Genomic DNA, 23801 nt, shown 5'->3' with positions numbered 1-23801 from the left:
AATCTAAAAGTTTGCTGAAACCAAGAAAAAATTCAGAAAAGCAAAATTGTCATACAACCTTCCATTTTTTGACAAACATCCCAAGCTGTTTTAGCGACAGATAAAGTGCATGCAACCCCTCTCAACTCTTCATTGACATTAAATGTGGCAAGAAACGCAATGCTAAATGTTTACTAGGGTGTACATCACAGGTTGATGTCAATAGACAATATTGATATAAAATTGAACGAAAGTCTACCCATTGTCCAATAGAAATAACCAGAATGGTGCGTTGGCTAATAGTTCAATCACATTTCATCAACGTACATTCATTTCGCAAGTTTTTATACCACGCCTGCTCTGTCTCATCAGCTGGATATAGAAAATCCTATGGTACTAGTGACGGGCAATTTCTTCTAAACTCCCACTCAACACTCCTCCCTCAGCCATAGAGCAGAAAGGCTCTTTATGGTGTTTCTGCCATAGAATGGCCAAATATTTGCACAACAGCCAGAGGACTCCAGAAAATAACTGAAGAACTGCAGTATTTTAAAATGATACCAAAGTGGGATCCAAGATGGCAGTTAGGTGAATTGGCCGTGCTAAATTGCCCACAGTGTTAGGTGAAGGGGTATGGGTCTGGGTGGGTTGCTCTTCGGAGTGTCAGTGTGGACTTGTTGGGCCAAAGGGCCTATTTCCACACTGTAGGTAATCTAAAGAGATCGTGTGTATAATTCCACACCACATCATAAGCAGGACAAAATCCCAACCCATCCTACCTGGACCACCGCAATAGCCTGGGACTCTGGAAAGGTCAGGGAGTCCCAGGAAACTGCTCGAGAACAAATTACTTTGGTTTTTGCCGCCCAGGGATTCTGAAGAAGGGAGCAGGTACATCCAAGGTCGGGCCCGCGGCCCAGCCTGCAGGACCCTCCGACTCTACTTCCTGCCAGGTCCTGGTAAAGGAGCTTGCAAAATCTGGCAAGATGTTGGGGAAGCAGATAGAGGAGAAGCTGGCCCCAATCTCTATTATGCTGCAGCATGAACAACAGGTGGGAGACCTCGAGAAAAGGGCGGATGAGGTAGAATGCAGAGACACAACGATGGAAGCTGATAACGATTCGTCCAAGTATAGGATCCAGGCCCTGGAGATGCAGGTCCATAATTTACTTCAAGTTGATAACTTCGAGAACAGGGGCAGAGAAAAAAAATATCTGGATCGTCGGTCTGCCGATCCAAGGTAAGGAAGGTGGAATTTACTGAGGACTGGTTGCCGAAATTCCTTAATTTGGAGGCTGGAATGGAAAGCTTGAGGGGGTTCACCGGGTCACGCCGCAGAGGTCAGGTCTGGACAAATGTCCTCGTCCTATCTTGATGCAGTTTCATCACTTTTGAGATAAAGAGAGAATCATGGAAGCTTTCAGAATCCAGGGGAAGATCCGAAGGCCCTAGTTTACAAGGGAGCCTAAGATCATGTTCTTCCAGGACTTCTCAGTGGCAGTGCTCCGGAAAAAATGATGGCATCAAGAAAAGGCTGAGGGAGCTAGGAATCCGGTACTCTGAGATATCAAGTGGTGCTCCAGTTCACATTACATAGATTTGTACATCTCTTTGACAGGTCGAGAAGGCAAGAGATGTTGTGGACAAATTAACTTAATCTGAACAATTTAGTATGCACAAATAGTAGCATTGCTTGAGTATGTCTCTACTTCCCTTTTAAAAAAAAGAGGAAGTCTGGTTGAGGCTTTCATTGCCTATTTTTTATTGGTAATAATCTGGTCTAAACTATGCTGAGGTAGCTGGGATTCTTAATTTCAATTTCTAAGTTAGGTTATACCAAAGGATGAGTGGAGTACTTATCTTTTTCAAAATTTCTTTATTCATATCATTATTCCATGGTGTATTTTCTTTCTTTGCTGTTTGTGATTGTGCGGTGGCTCTAGCTAGGGATGAGAGAAAATGGTTGGGATGGCTAGATGCCTACTTACAGGCAGTTTATGCCTGGTTCAGGTATTTAAATGCCCTGGCTGCAATATTAGCAGTGGGATGGGAAATTGGGTTTTGGGATGTATAGATGCCCCCTTTGGGCAGGGGTTGAGTTCCCCTATTTCAGCGCCGTTGGTGCTTTATATGTTGGTTTTTCTTTTGGTTTTTGTTGTAGATCATCTTTGATAGCTTTGTAGGTTTGTTAACTGTAGTGGCTTTAATTTATGTAGTTTTATATTCAATGAATCTTGCGATATTAAGGTTCAGTGATTTGTAATTCGAGTTCCTCCTCTCTGGAGTCTAAATGTTACTGCAGGAGGTCATGGCTAATTACTTGATTAAATGGTGTACCTGGAATATCAAGAGTAGTCACTCACCAATTAAGAGGAAAAAGGTACTTTTGAGTCTTAGAAAGGAAAAGGTGGATACAGGAGACACTTGGATGATAAAAAGCAATTGAAACTGCAGCAGAATGGCTTTGATCAGGTTTACTTTACATCTTTTAATACCAGAAGTAGAGGAGTGGCTATATTGGTTCAGAGGAATCTCTCATTTAAGTTACTAGAGTAATCCTCAAAGCCATAATAAATGAGGAAGAATATGGGGTTTTAAATGTTTACTGCCTCCGGTCCATCCTCTCAAGTTTCTGGTCGATGTGTTCATGAAATTGATCAGTCTCGAGTCTTGGGATATCACCACTGGGGGGGAATTTTAATTGTCTATTGGATCCCACAGTGGGCAAGTTGTCCAAAGGTTCCCTGATATCCTCTATACAAATTAAAGAATTAGTGCATCTGCGTGTGGAGTTAGGGTTGGTAGACGCTTGGAGGGGTCTCCAACCTACAAGCAGGAATTTTTTGTTTTTTTTCCAATCTGCACAGATGCCACACCAGGATTGATTTTTTTTTTCTGACCCCCCATGACAACCCTGGACTTGGTGGCATCTTGTACAATTGGTAATATTACCATCTCTGATCATGCTCCAGCGTACCTGTTAATTAACATTAAGGACATTATAGTGGGCCTGAGGCACTGGCGAATGAATCCTTTATCCTTAAGGATAATATGTTTGTCGAGTACTTCTGTAAGGAATTTAGGGTGTTCCCAGACATTAATTCAGGTTCGGCTAGTAAACCGTCCATCCTTTGGAAAACTGCTAAAGCCTATGCCGGGGGTTAGTTATCTGCTACTCTGCCAATAGGAAGCGACAGAAGGACGAGCAGCAACCTCTTCTTAAAGCATGGTTGAAGGCAGCCAACAAGGCTTTCTTTGACAGGCCCTCATTGGCCAAGCTAGAGATTTACAGCGCTGCAGTCTGGATTGAATGTCGTGCTCACGCAGACAGCAAAGAAGGAGCTTACATTCGCAAAGAAAGGTTGCACGAGCATGGTGACAAACCAGGCAAGTACCTAGCGTAGCTTGCCAGGGAAAAAAAGTGCCCCTCAAGCCACTACGTCAATTAGGGAAAGTGCTGGGAACCTAACATGTAATTCTAAAAAGATTCATGCAGTATCTGAGGGGCAAGCCAAGATGGAATCCTTTTTCAAGGATCTGGAGCTTCCAGGTGTGGCCTCTGAACAAGAGTCTTTTCCCAATGCCCCCTTATCAGAGCAAGAGGTGCAGGAGGCTGTGAAGCAGTTCAGAGTGGAAAGGTGCCCAGCCCTAATGGACTTCCCAGCAAATTTTATAAGGAATTAACAAACATATTGTCAGGCTTGATACTCAACATGTTCAATGACTTGTACAGTCGTGACTGTTTCCCGCCATCTCTAAGAGAGGCCAATATTTTGCTTATTCTTAAAAACGGACAAGTCCTGGAGGACTCTGCTGCTTACAGGCCCATTTCACTCTTAAATGTTGACTTTAAAATCCTAAGACTCTTGCGTTAATGTTGGAAACTGTTACCTTTTATTGTTAAAGAGGACCAGACGGGCTTTATAATGGGTTGCAGATCCTCCAATAATGTTAGGAGGCTGCTTAATGGAATTCAAGCATGTCAACAGCAGTCAATACTGCTGATTGGGATTGGTGATTTCTCTAGGTGTAGAGAAAGCATTTGATCAAGTTGAATGGCTGTACCTTTTTTATACTCTATAGAGGTTTGGTTTGGGCGAAGCCTTTATTAAACAAAATCAAACAAGACCTTCAAAACTGGAAGGCGCTTCTAGTCTCATGGTTAGGTTGGATAGCTCTTAAGATGAATATTCTCCCCTGTTTGTTGCACCCCATACAAATGCTTCCCCTGATTTTCAATAAGCAAAGGTTCAGGAGAGTGAAGGCTGGTTCAGCTCTTTTATTTGGCATCGTAAGCAGCCCCTGATTAAATGAGCTAAACTGCAATTGCCTCACAGACTGGGGGGAGTGGATCTCCTGGACATTAAAAACTAATCAACTGAGCTCGCTTTTATCCTATGTTGAGTGATTTGGCTTATGGGGACTCTCTTTCAATATGGTTTGATATAGAAATCTCCCAGGTAAAGTACCCCCCTTACTAGTTGGCCGTTTTTGGACAAAATGAGGACAGTTAAGGAATATTGCCATAACCCAATAGTTACCAATACTGTTAAAGCATGGAAGGCAATTCAGAAGAGGGAAGGCATCATTGGCAAACATCTTTTTGTACACCTATAATAGTTATGGCAGGTGTTCAGCTGGGTAGGATGGATTCAGGGTTCAAACATTAGGCGGCTGGGAGTGTGTCTTGCATGGGTGATTTATTTGAGGGAGACACAATGATGTCTTTTGATCAGTTAGCATGGAAATATGAGACATCAAGCAGGGACCTCATTTTTTTTTCAAACTGGGCTTTTATTAAAAAAAGACTACACTTTTGACTGATCCTGACAAATCCGACATAGAGAAGAGGGTGCTCAGTGCTAAGAGTACACTTTCAGTCAGCACACTATATCAACTACTGAGGGTGGGGCGGGTGGGGCGGGGGGGGGGGCGGGTAGTGAAGGTGGCTCCTCAGATGAGTTCGATTGACTCTGTAGGATGTGGGAGAGTTAGGTGTTGAGGTCTCCTCAGAGGTGGAAAGATATTTGGGAAAACGCAAGAAATATATTAATTGGCAATAGAACCCATACTTTACAGTTGAGAATTCTTCACAGGGTTCACTTAGGTCTGGATCATTTGTCAAAATTAAAACCTGGAGTATCTTCAATGTGCTCCAAGTGTAAAGTTAGTACGGGGTGCTCTTACCCATTGTTTCTGGTCCTGTGGCAGGCTTCAAACATCTGGAGCACTGTGGCAGGTGCAATGGAGGGGATTTTGGGTGTAAGGGTGGAGAAAGACCTGATCTCTCCTCTTCTTGGCCTGCCCTCTGTATTCCTTATAAACTCGCATAAGAAAAAAGCTTCTCAATGTCCCCACTTTCTGTGTAAGAAAGAATATCCTGTTTGGTTGAGTGTATGAAAACCTCCAGGCCTGTTGGGTTGGCGTAAGATTGTTATGGAGCATATCCCCTTGGATTTTCTTACAAGTATGGTGCACCACAAAACTGAGAATTTCTATAAGACATGGTGACCTTTTTTGGACTACCTGGACACAGATTTGTCCACCACACTAACAAGGCCTTTTATATAGTCGGAACGACTATGCTTTACAAGTTCAATATCCAGACAGGAGAAACTGCGAATGTATGAATACATGAAAATTAATGCTCCCGATTTTCGAGAGTTGGAGTTTTGTTTTGCTGAGCTGTATAATTATTATTTATTAGTTTGTTGTTAATTATTATTTAGCTAAGTAGTTAGTTGGGTTTTTTTCATATTTTCATATATATTCATACATTTCTGAATGAGGGTGGTTTGGTTTTTAAAAATCTTTGTCTTTTTTGTACTGTTTTGAATTGTATAGTTTTGTGTTTGTTGTAATACAGTATTAAACAATGTATTTTTCAATAAAAATATATTTAAAAATACAAAAAGTTTTACAAATACTAGCAATTATTTTAAAATTAAATTCTTGACAATAATACCCTTCAAGAAAATCAAAGAAACAAACAAACAGAAATTGCTGGAAAAGGTCAGCAGATCTGGGAGTATCTGCGGAGAGAAAGCAAAGTTAAAGTTTCGGGTTCAGTAACTCTTTTCAGGACAGTCCCAAAAAGAAAGGCCGAGGTTTATGTTGTAGTGTGGTATGGTTCTCGTGACATGGGCTCAAATCCCACCATGGCAAATGGTGAAACTCGACTTCAATATAGAAGAAAATCTGGGATTAAAAGCGAACCAAACTGCTTTCAATTGTTAAAAAAAACTCATCAGGTTCCCTTATAGCCTTCAGGGAAGAAAATCTGTCCCTTATCTGGTCTGGTCTGCACATAATTCAAGAGCTGCAGCAATGTAATTGACTCTTGTCATCAGGTTGATTCAGGATAGGCAGTAAATGCTGGCCTAACCAGTGATGTCAACATTCCCTGAAAAATTTTTTTGAAAACTTAACGCAAATATTATGAAGAAGCCAGTTGAGTGACTCAAAGGGAAAACTGAGAAGAATGGAAGATAAAGAAGAATGTCCTGGGGAGACAACAGGTCTTTTCAGAACATAGACATCGAGTGGGAACCATTAAATAACTTCCTGATGAAGGGCTTATGCTCGAAACGTCGAATTCCCTATTCCTGAGATGCTGCCTGGCCTGCTGTGCTTTGACCAGCAACACATTTTCAACCATTAAATAACGTCAGGCTTTTTGCAAGTTGAAATATGTTAACTCACTCCATGATCTATTTACAACACTGCAATACGAGCAGAGCCTGAAGAGGCCTAGCAAAATGTTGAGGAGTATATCAAGTCTAGAACTAACAATATGGAATGAACATGGACACACAAAAAACAAATACAAAAACAATGGCAGTTCAAGGAATACATTAAAAGAAATCAGAGCAAAGATTGAAGTAGATGGTTTTACACTGGACCAAGTTTATTTATTTAGAATAAACGATAATAGAAGATGGCAGATGCTGTGCCGAAGTCAGAAGGAACATAGGAATTGCCAGAAGTAAATTTTGTCAAGATTAAGGATGGGTTAACAAGAAAAACTAAACTTGTAACAATGGAAAAACAATTCATAAGATACCACATTTCATCCACTTTCCCCTCTGCCTCAGAAATATGAACACTAAGTAAATACCTATGGAAGAAAATGGAGGACTATGAACGGTGGTTGCTAAGATGTATGCTTAAAAGAAATCCATATACAGATCATAAGACAAGGAGGTACGTAAATTGGAGCAACAAAAAAACTCTAAAAAGTAACATCCAGAAAAGCAGTCAGTATTCTGGCCATCACATGCAAAAAGCTACAGAATTCTCTTCTGGAGAACAAAAGTGGAGGACAGCAGAGTGAGGGGGCAGCCATGGATGGCATAGTCAAATGACAGATGTCACAAAGTGCTGCAAATGAGATGCAGTAGATGGCAGAGCACAGCACATGACTAGCAAATGTGACATGCATTGACAATAGTTTGCACAGTAGGAAAGCAATAGGAGCAGCTCCACAGTTTTACTCCATGCCAGCTCTGTTTTAGTCATTGAATTTGTGCCTGAACAAACCCTTTCACCTTACTTCACTGAGTAGAAGAACCTTAAATCAACATCTTGGGAACTCTCTTTTTAATCCCTCTTCCAGATCAGTTCTCCACATCTTCTAGAGCTTACTCAGAACATGACAAGCCACCCTTCAAACATCTCACAGGAACAGGGGTAGGCCCCATAGCTTCTCGACACTATTCTGCCATTGATAATGATCATGGCTCATCTGAGGCCTAACTCCACATTCCTGCCCTTGGCCCATATTCCTTGACACTTAGCTTTTAGAATAGAATAGAATCCCTACAGTGTGGAAACTGGCCCTTCTGCCCAACAAGTCCACACCAATCCTCCAAAGAGTAACTGACCCCTACCCTATTACTAATGCACCTAACATACACATCCCTGATCACTATGGGCAATTTAGCATGGCCAAATTCACCTAATCTGCATATCTTTGTACTGTGGGAGAAAACCGGAGCACCCGGACAAAACCCACACAGACACGGGGAGAACGTGCAAACTCCACACAGGCAGTCCGCGGCTGGAATCGAACCTAGGTCCCGGGTGCTGTGACGCAGCAGTGCTAACCACTGAGCCACCAAGGCACAATCTATCTTGGATTTGAAATTAACAACGAATTTAGCATCACTGCCATTGTGGGAGAGAGATTCAAACACTACTATGAACACCGAGGCTGCTAGAAATGCTTCCTAAGATCCCTTCTGAACATCTGGCCCTAATGTTTAGACTATGCCTCCTAGAATCCCCAATCAATGGAAATAGTTTATCTTTATCTACTGTTCCTTCTTTTTAATATCTTGAAGACTTCAATCATATCAGCCCTCAGCTTCTCTACCAATTGCTGCTTGCTAACTTTTGATCACTTGTTTGTTACATGCGAGAAACTGTCTAACTGCATGGTGTTAAACTGACAGCTGGGAAACCTTCCCTAACTATAAATAGAAAAAGCTGCAGGGACACCTACTGTAGCGTGCAAATAGGTATATACTTGCGATTAATGACAGACACTAAAACTTTGCAGATATGACAGATATTTTGTCCCAAATGGGTTGAGAATATGCTGCAGTTATGACTTCAGCAATTTTCTAGGTCACTTAAGCTTTTATTAGTAATCTGGCCCTCTACTACCATGGTAAATATAATTTACCTAGACAGGATGAACAGTAAGGGCATGCATTTAGTAATGCACATAGGCAGAGAACCAAAGAATGTTTTTTTGATCTAAAATAATCTGTCTATGGCACAATACACTGTAAGCACATGATCAATACTATTCAAATAATGAATTTGGCAGCATACAGCCATTTGAAAATTAGACATGTTGGTTCTATTCCACTGACGACATATAGGCTTGGAGCTATTTTAGTTTACAATGTTTCCTGGCTTTAACTTAACTGAATCAATACTCCAAAAGACATTTTTGCTGTGTTCAAAATCCGAAGCAACATCTTTCAAAAGAACAATTTTCAGAAATATTCCAATTTGGCAATGCGTGCAGAAAAATGGAGTGAGAGCCCACATGAACAATGTCATTTATTTGAATTGTTTAAATCATAGTCCATACATTAGTTGGAGCTATTATATGGCTATTTCGTGTGTGTTATGGGATAGTCCCAATCTCTCTCAAATGCTGTCTTACTGGGTGGCCAGAGACAGCGAGCTAGCACTAACATTAAACTATAGCTGTGCATTGTTGCTAAAGTTACGTTGGCAGTAATTTCAGCGCCAGGGACCCATGAAAGAAACTGCTGACTCGCAAATAAGAGTGACATGGACTGTAAGACTCATCAGGTGATACATGAAAACTAATGTTGTGCACTAAACTGATGGTGGAGCTAGTCAAACGAGACTGAGGTAACCACAAATAAGGAAGCCAAGAAAGAAATAAAGTTAGAAGAAAAAAAATGGTCTTGCTGTTGAGATGGAGTTCATTCAAAGACAGACAATAAGTTGTAGTCCTTTCTATGCAAGCCACAAGTACCAACTAATATTTTTCACTTCGGAGTGAACTGTTTCTACAGAAAGACATTAGAGATAGATCATATTAATTGCCAGGTCTGTTTGGGAGGTCCATATGAAATGCATGAATGTTCATACAGCAGACAGAATGAGAAAAGCAATTATATACCCTTTTTAAATTCTTCTCCCATATTTGTAGTTTTCTATTAGCATTCATCCTTTAAATAAAGGCTAAATTGTTCGGTGATAAATCAATAATTAGTAGTAGCATTGATTATACTAATACTCAAAGCACATCACTTTGCGTTAAAAGATACCAGCAGTACCACAGTTAAGTCTAATTTACAAGTGCAACATGTAACTATTTCTGCACCTTAACACATTTTAAAGGGAAGATAGTTACATTGTGCCCTTTTGTTATCTTACCCAGCATACCCAGACAAGGTGATGTGTCATCTCCTGCTCTTTCCAACATACAAGCAGGACCAAATTTCAAACCGCTTGGCAGTGCAAAGTTTACTTTTACATTGTCAGGCACATTCAATGGGGAGAACACTGCAAGGGTTACTCTGTGACTTTTAAAAAAAGGAGTCCATAGAAAGTCAATGGAAATTTGAAGACTATACCATGGTGCACTGCAAAATCAATGTGCAATGCAGCAACTTATGAAACATTCCTTCCTGGGCACCATCTGCAGATTACGTCAAATGCAACTTATGAAAGGAAGGTAGTCACTGAATATATCACCTGATGCAAAAGCCCAATGCATGAAGACTGATCACTTGAACCAATAGAAGACAGAAGGAAACAATGGATTGAAAACAATAATTGCATGTCTAGTTAGCAATTGTGATGATCAAACACTGAATAAGCATTAGATTGCAGTTAGATCATTACCACGGCAGTGTTGGAACTCTACATGGATTATGTTCAGGAATACTTTTATGATGATTAACTGAATCAAGCGCTGTTTTCATCAAATCAACTTTTTGAGATTTTTAGCTAATGCTCCAGGATCCCACCCACCTTGATGTATCCATTTATAATTACACCTAAAGACATGAAATTTTTGACAAATTGAAAAAAGAACAAATAGTGGGTGCATAAAAGACAGATGGTGAAGCATTATTTGAAAGGGATACAGTACCAAAAAGATGAAGAGAATATAAATAGAGTCTTTTAAGATAGAGCTAAATATTGGACAAAATATTATATCAGAATCCTTTGAAATTGATGATTACTTGAAAAGCTCTAGGCATAGATGAAATAACAACTAAAATCCCTTGAAGAAAGAAGTCTAAGTGATAACAGAAATGCGTGATCAAAAACATACCAAAGTGACTGGAGACAGTCATTTCTCATTGTCTAAGAAACTGAAACCAATGGAGTACAAACAAACATTTTAAAACTATAAGCTGAATGAGTTATTGCATTGGTGATTGAAAATTATAATTAAAAGGAATAGTAATACATTTTAAGCGAATACAGTTGGAATATTCGAGATTTAGACCTGAAGTAGAAGGGGCCAGTGTTTAATCTAAGAACAATCTTTGACAAATATTCAGAAGTAAATGAGGATATTAACTTAAATGAAGGCAAAATACTGCAGACCTTGAAACAAGCACAGAGAATGTTGGAGAAGCTCAGCTAGTCTGGCAGCATCTGTGGTGATAAAAACAGTTAATTTTTTGAGACTAATATGACTCTTCTGCAGAACTGAGAGGTGCAAGAATTTATTTTAGTACTTTTGACAGGCAGAGACCCAGTCCAAAACACAAAAGGTTATTAATTATGGAGGAAGAGAAAGAGATATGAAACGGGGTGTAAATTCAGGTCTGAAAGTGAGATAATGTGTGCTGTCTACTTGAGGAAAGTAAACAAGACAAGGCTATTGAAGATGGAGTGAAGAGAATGCAAGAAAAATGGAGAACAAACAGAATGCAATAAGTTTCTGAATTTATGGAATTTAATATTGAGATCTCTATGCTGTAAAACTTCTAAGTGGAGAATGAGATGCTGTTCCATAAGTTTATAGTGTACTTTGTTAAAACATTGCAGCAGGCTCAGGACAAAAATGAAAGTATGAAAGCAAGGTGGTTTATTCAAATGGCAAACATTTGGGAGGCCAGCGTCATTCCCACAGACAGAACGGAGGTATTCCATAAAGCAGTTCTTGACTGCATTTGGTCTCACTAATGTAAAAGAAACTGCATTGTGAGCAGCAAATGCAATGAACTAGACTTTAATTGTCGTACAAGTAAAATGCTGCATCACCTGGAAAATACGTTTGGGGCCTTGGACAGTGGGGAGGTAGGTGGTGAACAGGCAGGTGTTACACCTGCTGAGAATGCATGGGAAGGGGCCATGGAATAGTGAGGAAGCGTTAGGAGTGTTGGAAATGAAGCAGATGGTTTTAACAAGGCAAATGTCTCCACAGAATGCCAGCAGTGGAGGGGAGAAGAGGAGTTTGGTGGTGGCATCCTGCTGGAAGTAGTGGAAATGGCAGATGATCCTTTGAATGTAGAGGTTAGTGAGGTGGAAAGGACCAGTGGAACCTTATAATTGTTTCAGGAGGAAGGAGAAGATGTGAGGGCAGAAGTGCAGGAGATGAGTTAGACACAGCTGAAAGCTGTCAATCACAAAGGGTAGAGACCCCTCGGTTGAGAAAAAAAAAGGAGAATGTTAGAGGCAGTCCATGGATGGCAGCATCATCAGAATATTTACATTAAAATATTTACATATGCTTCATAGACAATGATTAAAGCATTCCATCATTTTTATCACCAAAATTAATAGAACAATGACTGAAATGTGACATTCATGGTAAAGATGAAAGATTTATCCAGAGGCTTTATTGAGAACCAAATAGTGTGCATCAGGTTAAAAGTGGGATAACCAGAGAGGTACCAAGAGAAAAGATTAAAACAAAGCTGTGTGCACTGTCACCAAAATTATTCAATCTGTACCCAGAACAAATATTCAGGAATTAGATGCACTTCCAAATATAAAAATCAAAATAATAAACAAAGTTGTGTTACGCTAATAACACAGTACTATTTGCAGAGGAGGCCCTACAAATTATCATTCATTGAGTGAAATCAAGAAATTTAGAATATTGATTGAGAACACCACAGAGACTTAAGGGCAGTGAGAAGAAACTAAAGTGGAAATTGAAGAGGATGGTGCCACACTGGAGAAATTTTGTCTAATTAGGAAAGTGACACAGAAGATTGGAGACATGATGCAGAAGTTAGGAAGACTGAGGGAGCCACAAACACTTTTGAGAGGATGCAAGAAACATTAACAAGATATAAACTCAAGCTTATAAACAAGGAAAAACTCACAAGTTCCTACATTTTATCTAGTTCCCAGTTTGCCTCAGAAACCTGGAAAATATGTAAAGATCTATGGAAGAATACAGAAGCCTTTGAAATATAGCTCAGATTCATGCTAAAAATGCCATATATAATGATCATAAGGCAAGTTAGATGATATTTGAAATTGCAAGAGCAAAAAAAAATTCTAAAAAGAGATATCCAGAAATGTAAAGCGTCAATGTTTGGCCATTTGACCAGAACAGAAAAGCTACAGAGATCACTTCCAGGAACAAAGTGGAAATCCACAGAAAGAGTGGTCAATTGAATTGCATGGGATGATGGATGTCACAGAGAAGTTGCAAATCAGCTATCATGGATTTACAGGATGGCAAAAGACAGAAGGATGTGCCACACCATGACAGCATATCTACTGACAGAAGCTACAAGCAGCAGCAGCAATGGGTCACGTTGATTTACACAGGTAAAATGTGCTTTTCTATGACTTGCACACGGGATTATTGGATTTTTACTATAATCGGAAAACTGTTTCACAAATTCTGTTTTAGTGTAAAAATTCTATCCCCATGATCTTGATATGTTGGCTCAACCATCTTAAAATTAGTATTCATTTCCATTCATTTTCCAAAAAAATTTTATTTGCTTGTTATCTGCAGTTATTCATTGGATATGGAGATCAAACAATAAAAATCTTTATAGAATGCTGGTAAAGTGCCTGTGGCACTGCCAACAATTAGTTGAGGAAAAGAGATTTTTCTCCCTAAATAACATTGTGACAGAGTTAACATGTTTCAGAAATCCACTTTGTACATTCACCAACTGTCCACAACGACAGCACAAGTGCAGATGCAGCAAAATTGAACAGAATGCTTTGACTTAGCAATGCATAACATATTGACCAGAAGTGCCCAGAAATTATGGAAAACATGCAGGAAGTTTGCAGACTGAGATTCATGCCCTGCAGAAAATGTTTACTAAATAGATGGTGCGTGGGTAGAATTCTACTTGATGGGTCAAATGGAACTTTTGATAAGCCATACTTGCAACTTTCATCTCAACCTAATGGCAATGTAGTCAACCTACAACAGGTAGCCTGCAGCGGTTCAAGGAGGCAGCTCACCACCACGTTCTCAAGGGCAACTAGGGATGGATAACAAATGTTGGCTAGCCAACACACCCACATATCACAAAATAAATTTTAAAAAACCACTAATGTTAAACCCCATCTCAAACAGAGTTAGAAAAAAATCTACAGACTCGATAGGGGAAGAGAAAGACAAAAAGGTAACAACATTGCAGCAATGTTCTAAAATTAAGGGCATATTTGCTGTAAACCAGCATCAAATTGCATGATAAAAGAGTCTGCTAAAACGTATTATAAATAGAGGTTTCTCTGCAAAGTATGGTCCCTAACAAGTCCCTAATATGTTGGTGTAATCAGGAGCTTAGGGCACACATAGTTCAAGCAGGACATTAGACATGTCACTAGGTCAGTAATCTAGAATTAACAATCCAGAGCAAGAACGTTCAAACCCTACCTGAACAATTTGATCATTTGAATTCAGTTTGCATTCTGGAAACAAATACTGCTTCCAGCAAAACTGAACATGATGTCAGCTTATTATAAAAAAAATCATGGAAAGCTGTTCTTTCTTAGTCTGAGCCATAACGTGACTCCAGGTCCAGGCTGATACAATTAATTTGTAATTGCTTTCTGCAGCAGCCCAACAGCCCAATCTATCTGTATACCAAATAGATCCCTAGGTATGAGGAAATTAGGGAATTATAGAACACAGACCACAGAACAATTCAGTAACAGGCCCAATGGCCCTCCATCACTGACCATCCGCTACCATTCCAAACTAATGATCCATATTCCTCTATTCCCCACCTGTTCAAGTGTCTGTCTAAATGCCTCTTTAATTTTGCTAACTATTCTGTTTCGAGTACCTCCCCAGGCACTTACAACCCTCTGTGTAAAATAAAAAACTTGTCATTAAACTTTCTCCCTCTCACATTAAACTTATACCCCCTAATATTTTAGCATTTCCACCCTGGGGAAAAAGACTCCAATTATCCACACCTCTCAAATTTATATTCTTTTAGCAGCTGTTCTTCAGCCTCTGGTGCTTTCACCAAAACAATCCAAGTTTGTCCAACCTCTCTTTACATCTAATTCGCCCCAATCCAGGCAAAGTCTTGGTAAACTGCTTTTGCACCCTCTTCAAAGCTTCCACATCCTTTCTATAGAGTCACGACCAGAATCTCTCTCACTGCTCCAATATAACCTAACTGAAGTTTTATACAGCTGCAACATGACTTGCAAACCTTTGTACTCAGTGCCCCAACCGATGAAGGCAAGTGTGCCTTCCACACCTTTACCACCTTATCCAATTGTGTTGCTACATCAGGGAGCTATGGACTTGCACCCAATGATCCCTCTGCTCCTAAGGGTCCTACCATTTATTGCATACTTTCCTTTTACATATGACATCCCAAAATGTATCACCTCACCCTTGTCCGGCAAAAGCTGCACCTGCCATTTCACCACCCAACTTTCCAACTTATCTACATCCTGCTGTAACCTTCGACAGCATTCCTCACTATACAGGGCTTCATCACTTTTTATGTCATCTGCAAACTTACTAAACAGACCACGTACATTTTCATTCAAATCATTTACATGTATTAAAAACAACAGAGGCACCAGTATGGATTCCTGCAGAACACCACTGTTCGCAGACCTCCACTCAAGAAAAAAAAACTCCTTCGCAACTGAAGATACTGGAAATCAGAAATATACTCAGAAATTGCTGGAAAAACTCAGCACGTTTGGCAGCAAGTGTGGCAAGAAAGCGAACTTAATGTTTTGGGTCCAGTGACCCTTCTTCAGAACCATTCTGAAAAGGGGGCATTGAACCCAAAATGTTAATTCTGCTTTCTCTCTAAAGATGATGCCAGACTGGCAGTGCTTTTTCAGCAATTTCTAATTTTGTGACCCCTCTACAACTACCTTCTATTTTCTCTGACCAAGCCAATTTTGAATCCAATTTACCAACCCACCTTGGATCCCATATGACTTAATCTTCTGGACCAGCATTGCGAAGTCCATGTAGACAACATCCACCGCGCTACCCTCAAGGCATTTTCATCACTTTCTCTAAGAACGGAATCAAATTTGAGAGACAGGACTTTCCCAGCAAGTCCATTCTTTTCCAAATGCGAGTAAACCCTGCCCCTAAGGATCTGATCCAATAATTTTCTTACCACTGATGCATGGCTCACTGGCCTATAACTTCTTGGATTATCCCTGTTGCCCTTCTTAGACAATGGAACAGTGGTGGCTAGTCTCCAGTCTTCTGAGAGTTCGTCTATGGCTAAAGAAGAAATAAAGATTTGTCAAGGTCACAGCAATCTCCACCCTTGTCCCTCTTATGATGCTAGGTGAGATTAGGGCTTAGGTACTTATCTATCATAAGTGTGTTTTTCAAGACATTCAACACCAAATCCTTCTTGATATCAACATGGCCTAGAATATCAACATATTCCTCCCTAACTTTACCACCATCTCTTTCGGTATTCACTAAGGAGAAAACAATGAGTAGTACTCATCAAGAACCTCATCCACTTACTCTGACTCCATGCATAAATTCCCTCTTTTGTGCACAAGTTGACCTACCCTTTACTTAAGTACTTGCTTGCTCATAATATACATACAAAATGCCTTGGGATTCTCCTTAATCCTACTTGCCAAGTATATTTCATGGCTCCTTTCGGCCCTCACAGCCCATTACTTAAGTTCTTTCCTTCTTCCTGATCTTTCATCCTCACTAGGTGGTCCTAAATTCTGACCAACTATCTTTTAAAAGACTCCCACATGACAGATGTGCAATTACACTCAAACAGCCACTTCCAATCTAACACCTCCAGTTCGTGCCTAATCCATAGTAATTTGTCTTCCACCAATTTAGCACATTCACCTAAAGATGGGTTTACTCTTAGGATTTATGATCTTAAAACTTATGGATTTATGATCGCTGCTCCCAAAATGTTCCCCCAGTGATCACTGGTTCACGGGCCAGATTCATTTCCCAGTACAAGGTCTTGTATAGCCCCTCCCCTAGCTGGACTATTTATATATTGTTTCAAGAAACCATCCCAGTGTACCTAAGAAATTCTGCCCTTTCTAAGCCCCTAGCACAAAGTGGTTAATTTTTAAATGTTGTTATAGCTTTTTAAAAAAAATCTTTCATGTGATTTGGCCATTACTGGTTATCTAACCTCCCTGGAGGTAGTGGTTGAAATGTGCCTGGAGTTGTAGAGCTTGGGGTATATGGACAGGCATAATGCAACTAGGATATAAGAGTTTTGAACCAATGACATGGTAGGAATGGCAATGGCGCGTGACTCTGAAATGTATTTGCAGATGGTGGCACTTACTTGCATCTATTGCCTTGTCCACCTTGGTGGCAGAAACTGCATGTTCAGCAGATGCTGTTGAAGGAACGTTTTTGAGATACTGCACTGATTATATTAATGTATTAAAAGGAATTTTAAAAACCTAGAATCTTACATCAGTGTTCAGACCTCTGTCATTTGAGCCCCTCAGTAAGATCAGTTTGTAATAACCCCATTTTCCTTTTTATTTAAACACTGCAGATAACTGCACTGAATTTTCAAACGAGCACAGCTATTTTAGTTAGGACTCTGCAGCTTTACAAAGCTTACTCTCCTTTAATATTACAAATGTTAATTGTTGCCAAGATTAGTATTACTCATTTCTTTACAGTTCTCTACAAGCCCTTCAACTGGCAAGAAAACAGTCATAAAGGTTCCCACTTTGGAACTGATGGGGCTCTTACCAATTGTAATACGATAAGTTGTAAGAAAGCAATGTAAGCAAACGCGAACAATCTCAGAAGCTATTCTGATCACGAAGTTAGAACTCTTTGAAACTTGAACATTTTATCTGTATTTATCTAAAAATTCACAGAATTTTATCCACGTAAGGGAGACATTATGACCGTTATCAGTCTCAGTTACATCTACAAACCTACATTAGAGTTCTCTGGGGAGCCATACACAAAGCATGCTGTAGGTATACAGCTTCTCTGTTCAGCAGGGATCCATAACCAGATGTGCAATTCAGGCTCTGAAAAGATTGTATATACAATGCATGAAAAAAATCAATGCTTTTCTTTAAGCCTCCAGCTGAAATCTAGAACTTTCACCAGATGAATTGATGAAAATTATCATTTGAAAAAGTTCACATTTTATTTAGTGTTTAGTAAAAATAACTATCCAGTATCTCAAACTTACTTAAAACCAAAGCCACCTCTAACATTGTCCAGTTCTGACAAAACCTCACAAACTTGAAATGTTAATTGTTTCTAACTCCACAGCCACTGCCATCTCTGCTAAGTGTTTCTGGTATTTTGAGTTTTTATTATGGAGGAATCAATTTTGAGGCATGCCCAGCATTGGATCAAAAGTACCACCTGCTACAGGCAAAGAACGGGAAGCAGCCGACGAGCCCCTGACTCAAAAGGACGAGAATAAAGTTAGCAAAAAAGCAAACAGGTACCGTGGGGCTCAGTACATGCATTCAGAATTAAAAACAGAAAGGTAACAATAAGCTTGCTGAGTGCAAACTGTTATTATGCTTGCTAAATTGAATCAGTGATGACAATTTTAAAGTATTTCATAGTTTGTAAAGATAGATCAAATCCTGGAATTCCCTAACAGTAATGTGTGTCTACTGACAACAAATGGACTGCAGTAGTTCAAGGAGGCAACTCACCATTTTTGCAAGGGTAACTAGGGAAGGACAATAAATACTGGCCTGACCAATGATGACCACATCCCATGAGTGAATTAAAACAAAACACTGAGATGAGGATGAGGTTTGCTCACTGAGTTGGAAGGTTCATTTCCAGTTCAGTGTGCAAACCTACATCCAGAATCTCAACCTGAGCTACAAATCTTCTCAAAACTCGCTAACTTTGAGATGATGAGGATTCACCGAGAGCAGCACAAAATCTTCAGAACCTGCATCAATGAAAGACTAAAGCTCTACCCTTTTCAACTTTAAAAGTGATCAGATTGTGAGAAACACATTACAATGACTTCATTAGCAGAAAGTTCAAAAGATAACAACCCAATCACAAATAATACTCAAGATCAATCCCAATTTTTTGCAATGCAGTGACATCAGTTCAAAAACAATGTATCTCATTGGCTGCAAAGAGGCTGTGATATGCCGAGGTCATGAAAGATGTACTTAAATGCAAATTCTCTTTTACCAATAGGGGAACTACTGAACTAAAATAACAAAATTTTGAACAAGAATTCAGAAAGAAAATTCCAATTTTATGTTACATCCATGCATAGGTAAAAGGTACTACTAAACTTACAGAGAAGATAGATCTTTAATAACAACAAGGATTATAGGGAACAGTCAAAAAATGTGGCACTGATAAAGCACAGCAAGTCATGCAGCATTCGAGGAGGAGAGTCGACGTTTCAGGCAACAGTCCTTCATTGGGAGGGGGGGGCAAGAGGGCTGAGAGATGAATAAGAAGAGGTGGGAGGAAGGTAGCTTGGGAGGTGATAGGTTGGAGTGGAGAGTGGAGCAGATAGGTGGGAAGGAAGATGGACAGGTAGGACAGTTCAACAGGGCAGTGAAAGGTTGGATCTGGGATAAGGTGGGGGAAGGGGAGATGAGAAAACTGGTGAAATCCACACTGATGCCATAAGGTTGGAGGTTCCGAGGGCTGAAGATGAGCCTTTCTTCCTCCAGGCGTCAGGTAGTTTGGATTTGGCAGTGGTGGTGGTCCAGGACTTGCACGTCCTTGTCAGATTGCGAGGGGGAATTGAAGTGGTTGGCCACAGGCTGGTGGGGCTGTTGGGTGCGGATGCCCCAGAGACGTTCTCTGAACTGTTCAGCAAGTTAGCGTCCTGTTGGGCCATGGATGTTGCATGCACAACAATACCGAAGTCCCACCCGGAGGGCCAGGAGTTCCCCACAGGGCATGGTGAAAGGAAGCAATTTGTTCAGTAATTCCTAGGCTGTTACTGTATGTATCCTCATTGACAGCAATAGTGATAGAAGTCTGGGATACAGCAGGTGCATAACCTATGGAAAAAGTGCAAGGAAATCCAAAGTACCAGCTTATAAATCTACATAAAATGCATAGCATTAAATTAGCAACACACGTAAAACTAAAAATGCTTGTGACACACATAGTACATTACACAAATTTATATCAAAACAAGTAATCTCAAAACACCACTATTTTATCAAGATAACTATGGTGATTGCTTCATGTTCCAACCTTCAAATTACACTCTTCACTCTATTTGAATCCCCCTTTGTGTTCTGATTAAAACCTAATGTGCCATTTTCAATTTCTTCATTCCCTGCATCTTAAAACTGCAATTAATAACCCCACTTCCAACCCCCACAGTCTTTTGGTTTTGAGGCCAGAATTTATTTTGCATTCAGTCCATCCAATGTTTAAGACACTCCTTTAAGTGCTGGTTTTGCATTTTGGGATTTAGTGCGCTTTTGATTACCTTAGTGCAAAAAAGTAGTTACTAATGCAGTTCAAGATTTCAGCACTAAGCTTTTGATTCTTCTCACCTTTTCGATTGTGTTACCTGCACTAAACCTTAATCTGGATTTTTCAATAACAAATGCACGCAGAATTAAGTAGCAGCTGGCTCAATAATTATGAAATAACTTAAATTCTCTGAAATTTAACATTAATAAAAATTAAATAGCATTTGCTTTCTGTTGCAGGCCAGTTTATGCTACCAAATGACTGCCACTTCCTGGAAATTTGAGATATAATCATTTAAAAAGGGAGGATTCAGTAAGATGCAAAACCTACCAACCAGGAGGATTTGCATTATTGAGTTTGTAGTTATAGGAAAAGGATCATAAAAATCCTATCACATTAAGGTCCTGAGTGATTATATAATTAAAACCATTCAGCTTTAAAAAGTGCAGAGATTTTGTATTCCACTTTCACTTCATACTACAGTAGTGTCAACGTTGCAGGATTTGTTACTGTATCACATGACATCATCCCAGAAACCACCAGCCCAACTCAGAGTGCACTCTCAAAACTTAAGTCTCCTGATAATTCAATTCCCCCTAGATAGCAAGTGAGAAATCTGTGTCAGTAAGTTCTCATTATTTACCTAATAACTATTGTTTAATAAATATGTAAAAATATGCCTGATGCTGCCAGTAACCTTCATTAACACTATATCATTTCTCAAAAGCTGGTTGCGCTGGCTTGTCAAAAATGACAATTTAGGGAATAAAGCAGGACTGGTAGCATGTGTTCTGCAATCCAGTAGAAAGCCCACCCAACCCACTCAGAGTCAATGAAATTCACAATGAAGTGAAACCATTTCAAAAACACTGTAGCAAAGGCACTGGGCAGGACAACACATCAGTCACATTAAAACCTACCTGCATGGATGCGAATTCTAAACCCAAACTAAATTAATATTCCCTTCTTTAAACAGAAGTAGCAACCACACACCATAGGTTGTTCTTTATACTTCCTACTACTCAGTTCAAAATTCGTTCAAATGATAAGTTGATATCTGTCTTCAATAGACAGCCCTGAGTGCAAGTGCTCATTGATCAAAACAAATATGCAACTTCCAGTGGCAGACATTTAACTCTGAATTATCTTTAAAGAGAATTGGGGAGGAAGTGGGCAATGTGGAAAAGTGGAACTGTCACAGGCTTTAACAAAGCTAGGATTCATTGTGATGCCTAGGCCAAGGACCTTATACCACATCTGGCAGAATGACACAGGAAGTGGACAATGATTTAATTCATAGTAATGAAATTACCACGATGAGCTGCACTGTTTACAGCACACCAAACGGTCACCAAATTCCTCAGCCATATGATCCAACCTGTGCTTCATGGAAGATGAGAAACAAATGTATAGGATCTGTGTGTTCTAGCCTTGGTCTGTGCCTAGTCATCTCCTCTGGATTGATTTCATTGGCCTCAGACTCAAGCTAGGAAAGGGGCAATCAATTTTTACAGGAGTTGGGTCTGTTACTGCATTAGTAATCTACTATCTCAAGCTAATATTTAATGGGTTTCTTGTGGTCCTGTGGCAGTGTCCCTACCTCTGACCCAGGGGACCCAGATTTTCAGTCACGCCCGCTCTAAAGGTGTATAATAATATCTCTGAACAAGTTGGTGAGAAAGCATTATTAATTCCCAGAGGACAATGAGTCAACCCCAGCATAGCAGATGGTGGAATTTAAATGTGATTTCCAAGTTGAATTTATGAACAGAAAGTTGGAATATACAAGCATTAATAGAAGATTGGCTGGCTGGTGGACAACATAGTAAGTATAAATAATTCTTTTCCTGATTTGGCAGGCTGTTGCAAATTACTTTCTGCAGGGGTCTGCACTGGTGCCTCAAATTTTATGTATGGAGGAAGCACAAGGACGTTGCACATGGACAAGTTAAGTGAGTGGACATATATTTGCCAGATGGAGTTGCTTGCAGGGAAAAGTTACATTGTTCACTTTGGAAGGAAGAATACAAAAATGCAAAACAAAGAAAATAAGTGTGGAATTCCAAGGTGTGGAAGGATCTAGGTGATCTATTGCATGAGTCTCAAAAATTATGCTGATGCAGCAAGTACTTCAGGCAGCAAATGGAATATTAATATATTCAATTCCCTTTAAGTTAGACATGGCATTGGCTAAACCACACCTTGTACCTCTCAGAAGTTTTGGTCTCATGCAAGAAATGAGAATGTACTGGAGGTGATTCAGAGATGGTTTGCTAGATTGATACTTGAAATAAACAAGTTATCTTGTGAGAAAAGGTTGGACTGACTGGACTTGATTTCACTGGAATAACTTGACAGAAGTATAAAAGATCATGTGGTGGCAATGTCCATAAATGTTGGCCAGAAAATCCACGCTCAGGACCTATCTCCTTCAGAAGAGTGTTGTAACATGTTTGAACTGATTGATTAAAAATATAAGACCCTGAATGATCTTAAAGTGGATGTGGAAGTGATGTTCCCGCTTGTGGGAGAGTCCAGAACTTGGAGTGAGAGTTTTGAAATTATCCATCACTTTTAAGACAGATGAGGAGAAATCAGAAGGTTGTGCAACTTTGAGATTTTTGTCTCAGAAGGCAGTGAAAGCAACTGTTGAATATTTTAAGGCCTTTCCTAACAACAATCTATAGTTATCAGGAGATGAGAATGTGCAATCCAAAACAGAAACAGATCAGCCATGATCTTGTTGAATAGTGTAGCAGATTCATGGAGCTGAATGGCCCACTGCTGCTGCTTATTTGTTTGTAAATTTTGTAAGTCTTTCAAGTGCAATTAGGGATTAGCAGCAAACGATGGCCTTGCCAGTGACAGGCACATCCCATAAAAATAATTTTTTAAAAGTATAACTTATGCTCCTGAACAGCAATGACCACTGTTGAAACACGTAAGCATGGAATCAGCTGAGCACTGTTGAACCACACATTATCAAGTCTTTCATATGGTACCCTGCGACACTGTGGTAGTGTCCCTATCTCTGAACCAGGGGCATAAGTTCAAATCCCACCTGCTTCAGAGGTTGTAACATCATATCTGGACAGGTTGATTAGAAAATCTCAAGTTTTTCCACAATCAACTAACTTACTAACATGCACTGGCAATGCTTGCATAGGAACAATATCAACTATTTGCTGATGAATACTTATGCAAATACATTAAGGAATAGTGGGGAAAAAAAACTGGCAAACAAAACAAAAAGGATGTGGCCAAGTCCAGATTTTGTTTTACTCAAGGTCTACCCCTGAAAAATAAGGTCACCACATTCTAACTTTTGCATAATGCTTCACGTACATCAATTTCTTGACAAATTTCGTTTAATGTTGCAATACAATTTTTATGGGCTCATAAATAATTCCAACAGCCATATACTGCA

General features: G+C 39.7%; 1 protein-coding gene across 3 annotated transcripts in view; it reads right to left on the bottom strand.

Moving 5' to 3' along the window:
* The window catches only part of r3hcc1l (R3H domain and coiled-coil containing 1-like), a 173654-nt gene that overhangs the window by 117534 nt on the left and 32319 nt on the right, over positions 1–23801 (bottom strand). For 2 of the 3 annotated variants that reach the window (XM_060842223.1, XM_060842225.1), the window contains exon 2: positions 16080–16189. The exons of the other annotated variant lie outside the window; for it this stretch is intronic. Coding sequence is in view for 1 of the 2 variants with exons in the window: in XM_060842225.1 (XP_060698208.1) it covers positions 16080–16189 (110 nt within the window). In the remaining variant the exon portion in view is untranslated. The remainder of the gene's footprint in view (positions 1–16079; positions 16190–23801) is intronic. 3 annotated transcript variants of the gene reach the window in all.

This window comes from Hemiscyllium ocellatum, chromosome 22 (assembly GCF_020745735.1).
Source record: "Hemiscyllium ocellatum isolate sHemOce1 chromosome 22, sHemOce1.pat.X.cur, whole genome shotgun sequence".
In the NCBI taxonomy this organism is placed as follows: Eukaryota; Metazoa; Chordata; class Chondrichthyes; order Orectolobiformes; family Hemiscylliidae; genus Hemiscyllium; species Hemiscyllium ocellatum.
This window is presented reverse-complemented; position numbering and strand designations above follow the sequence as displayed.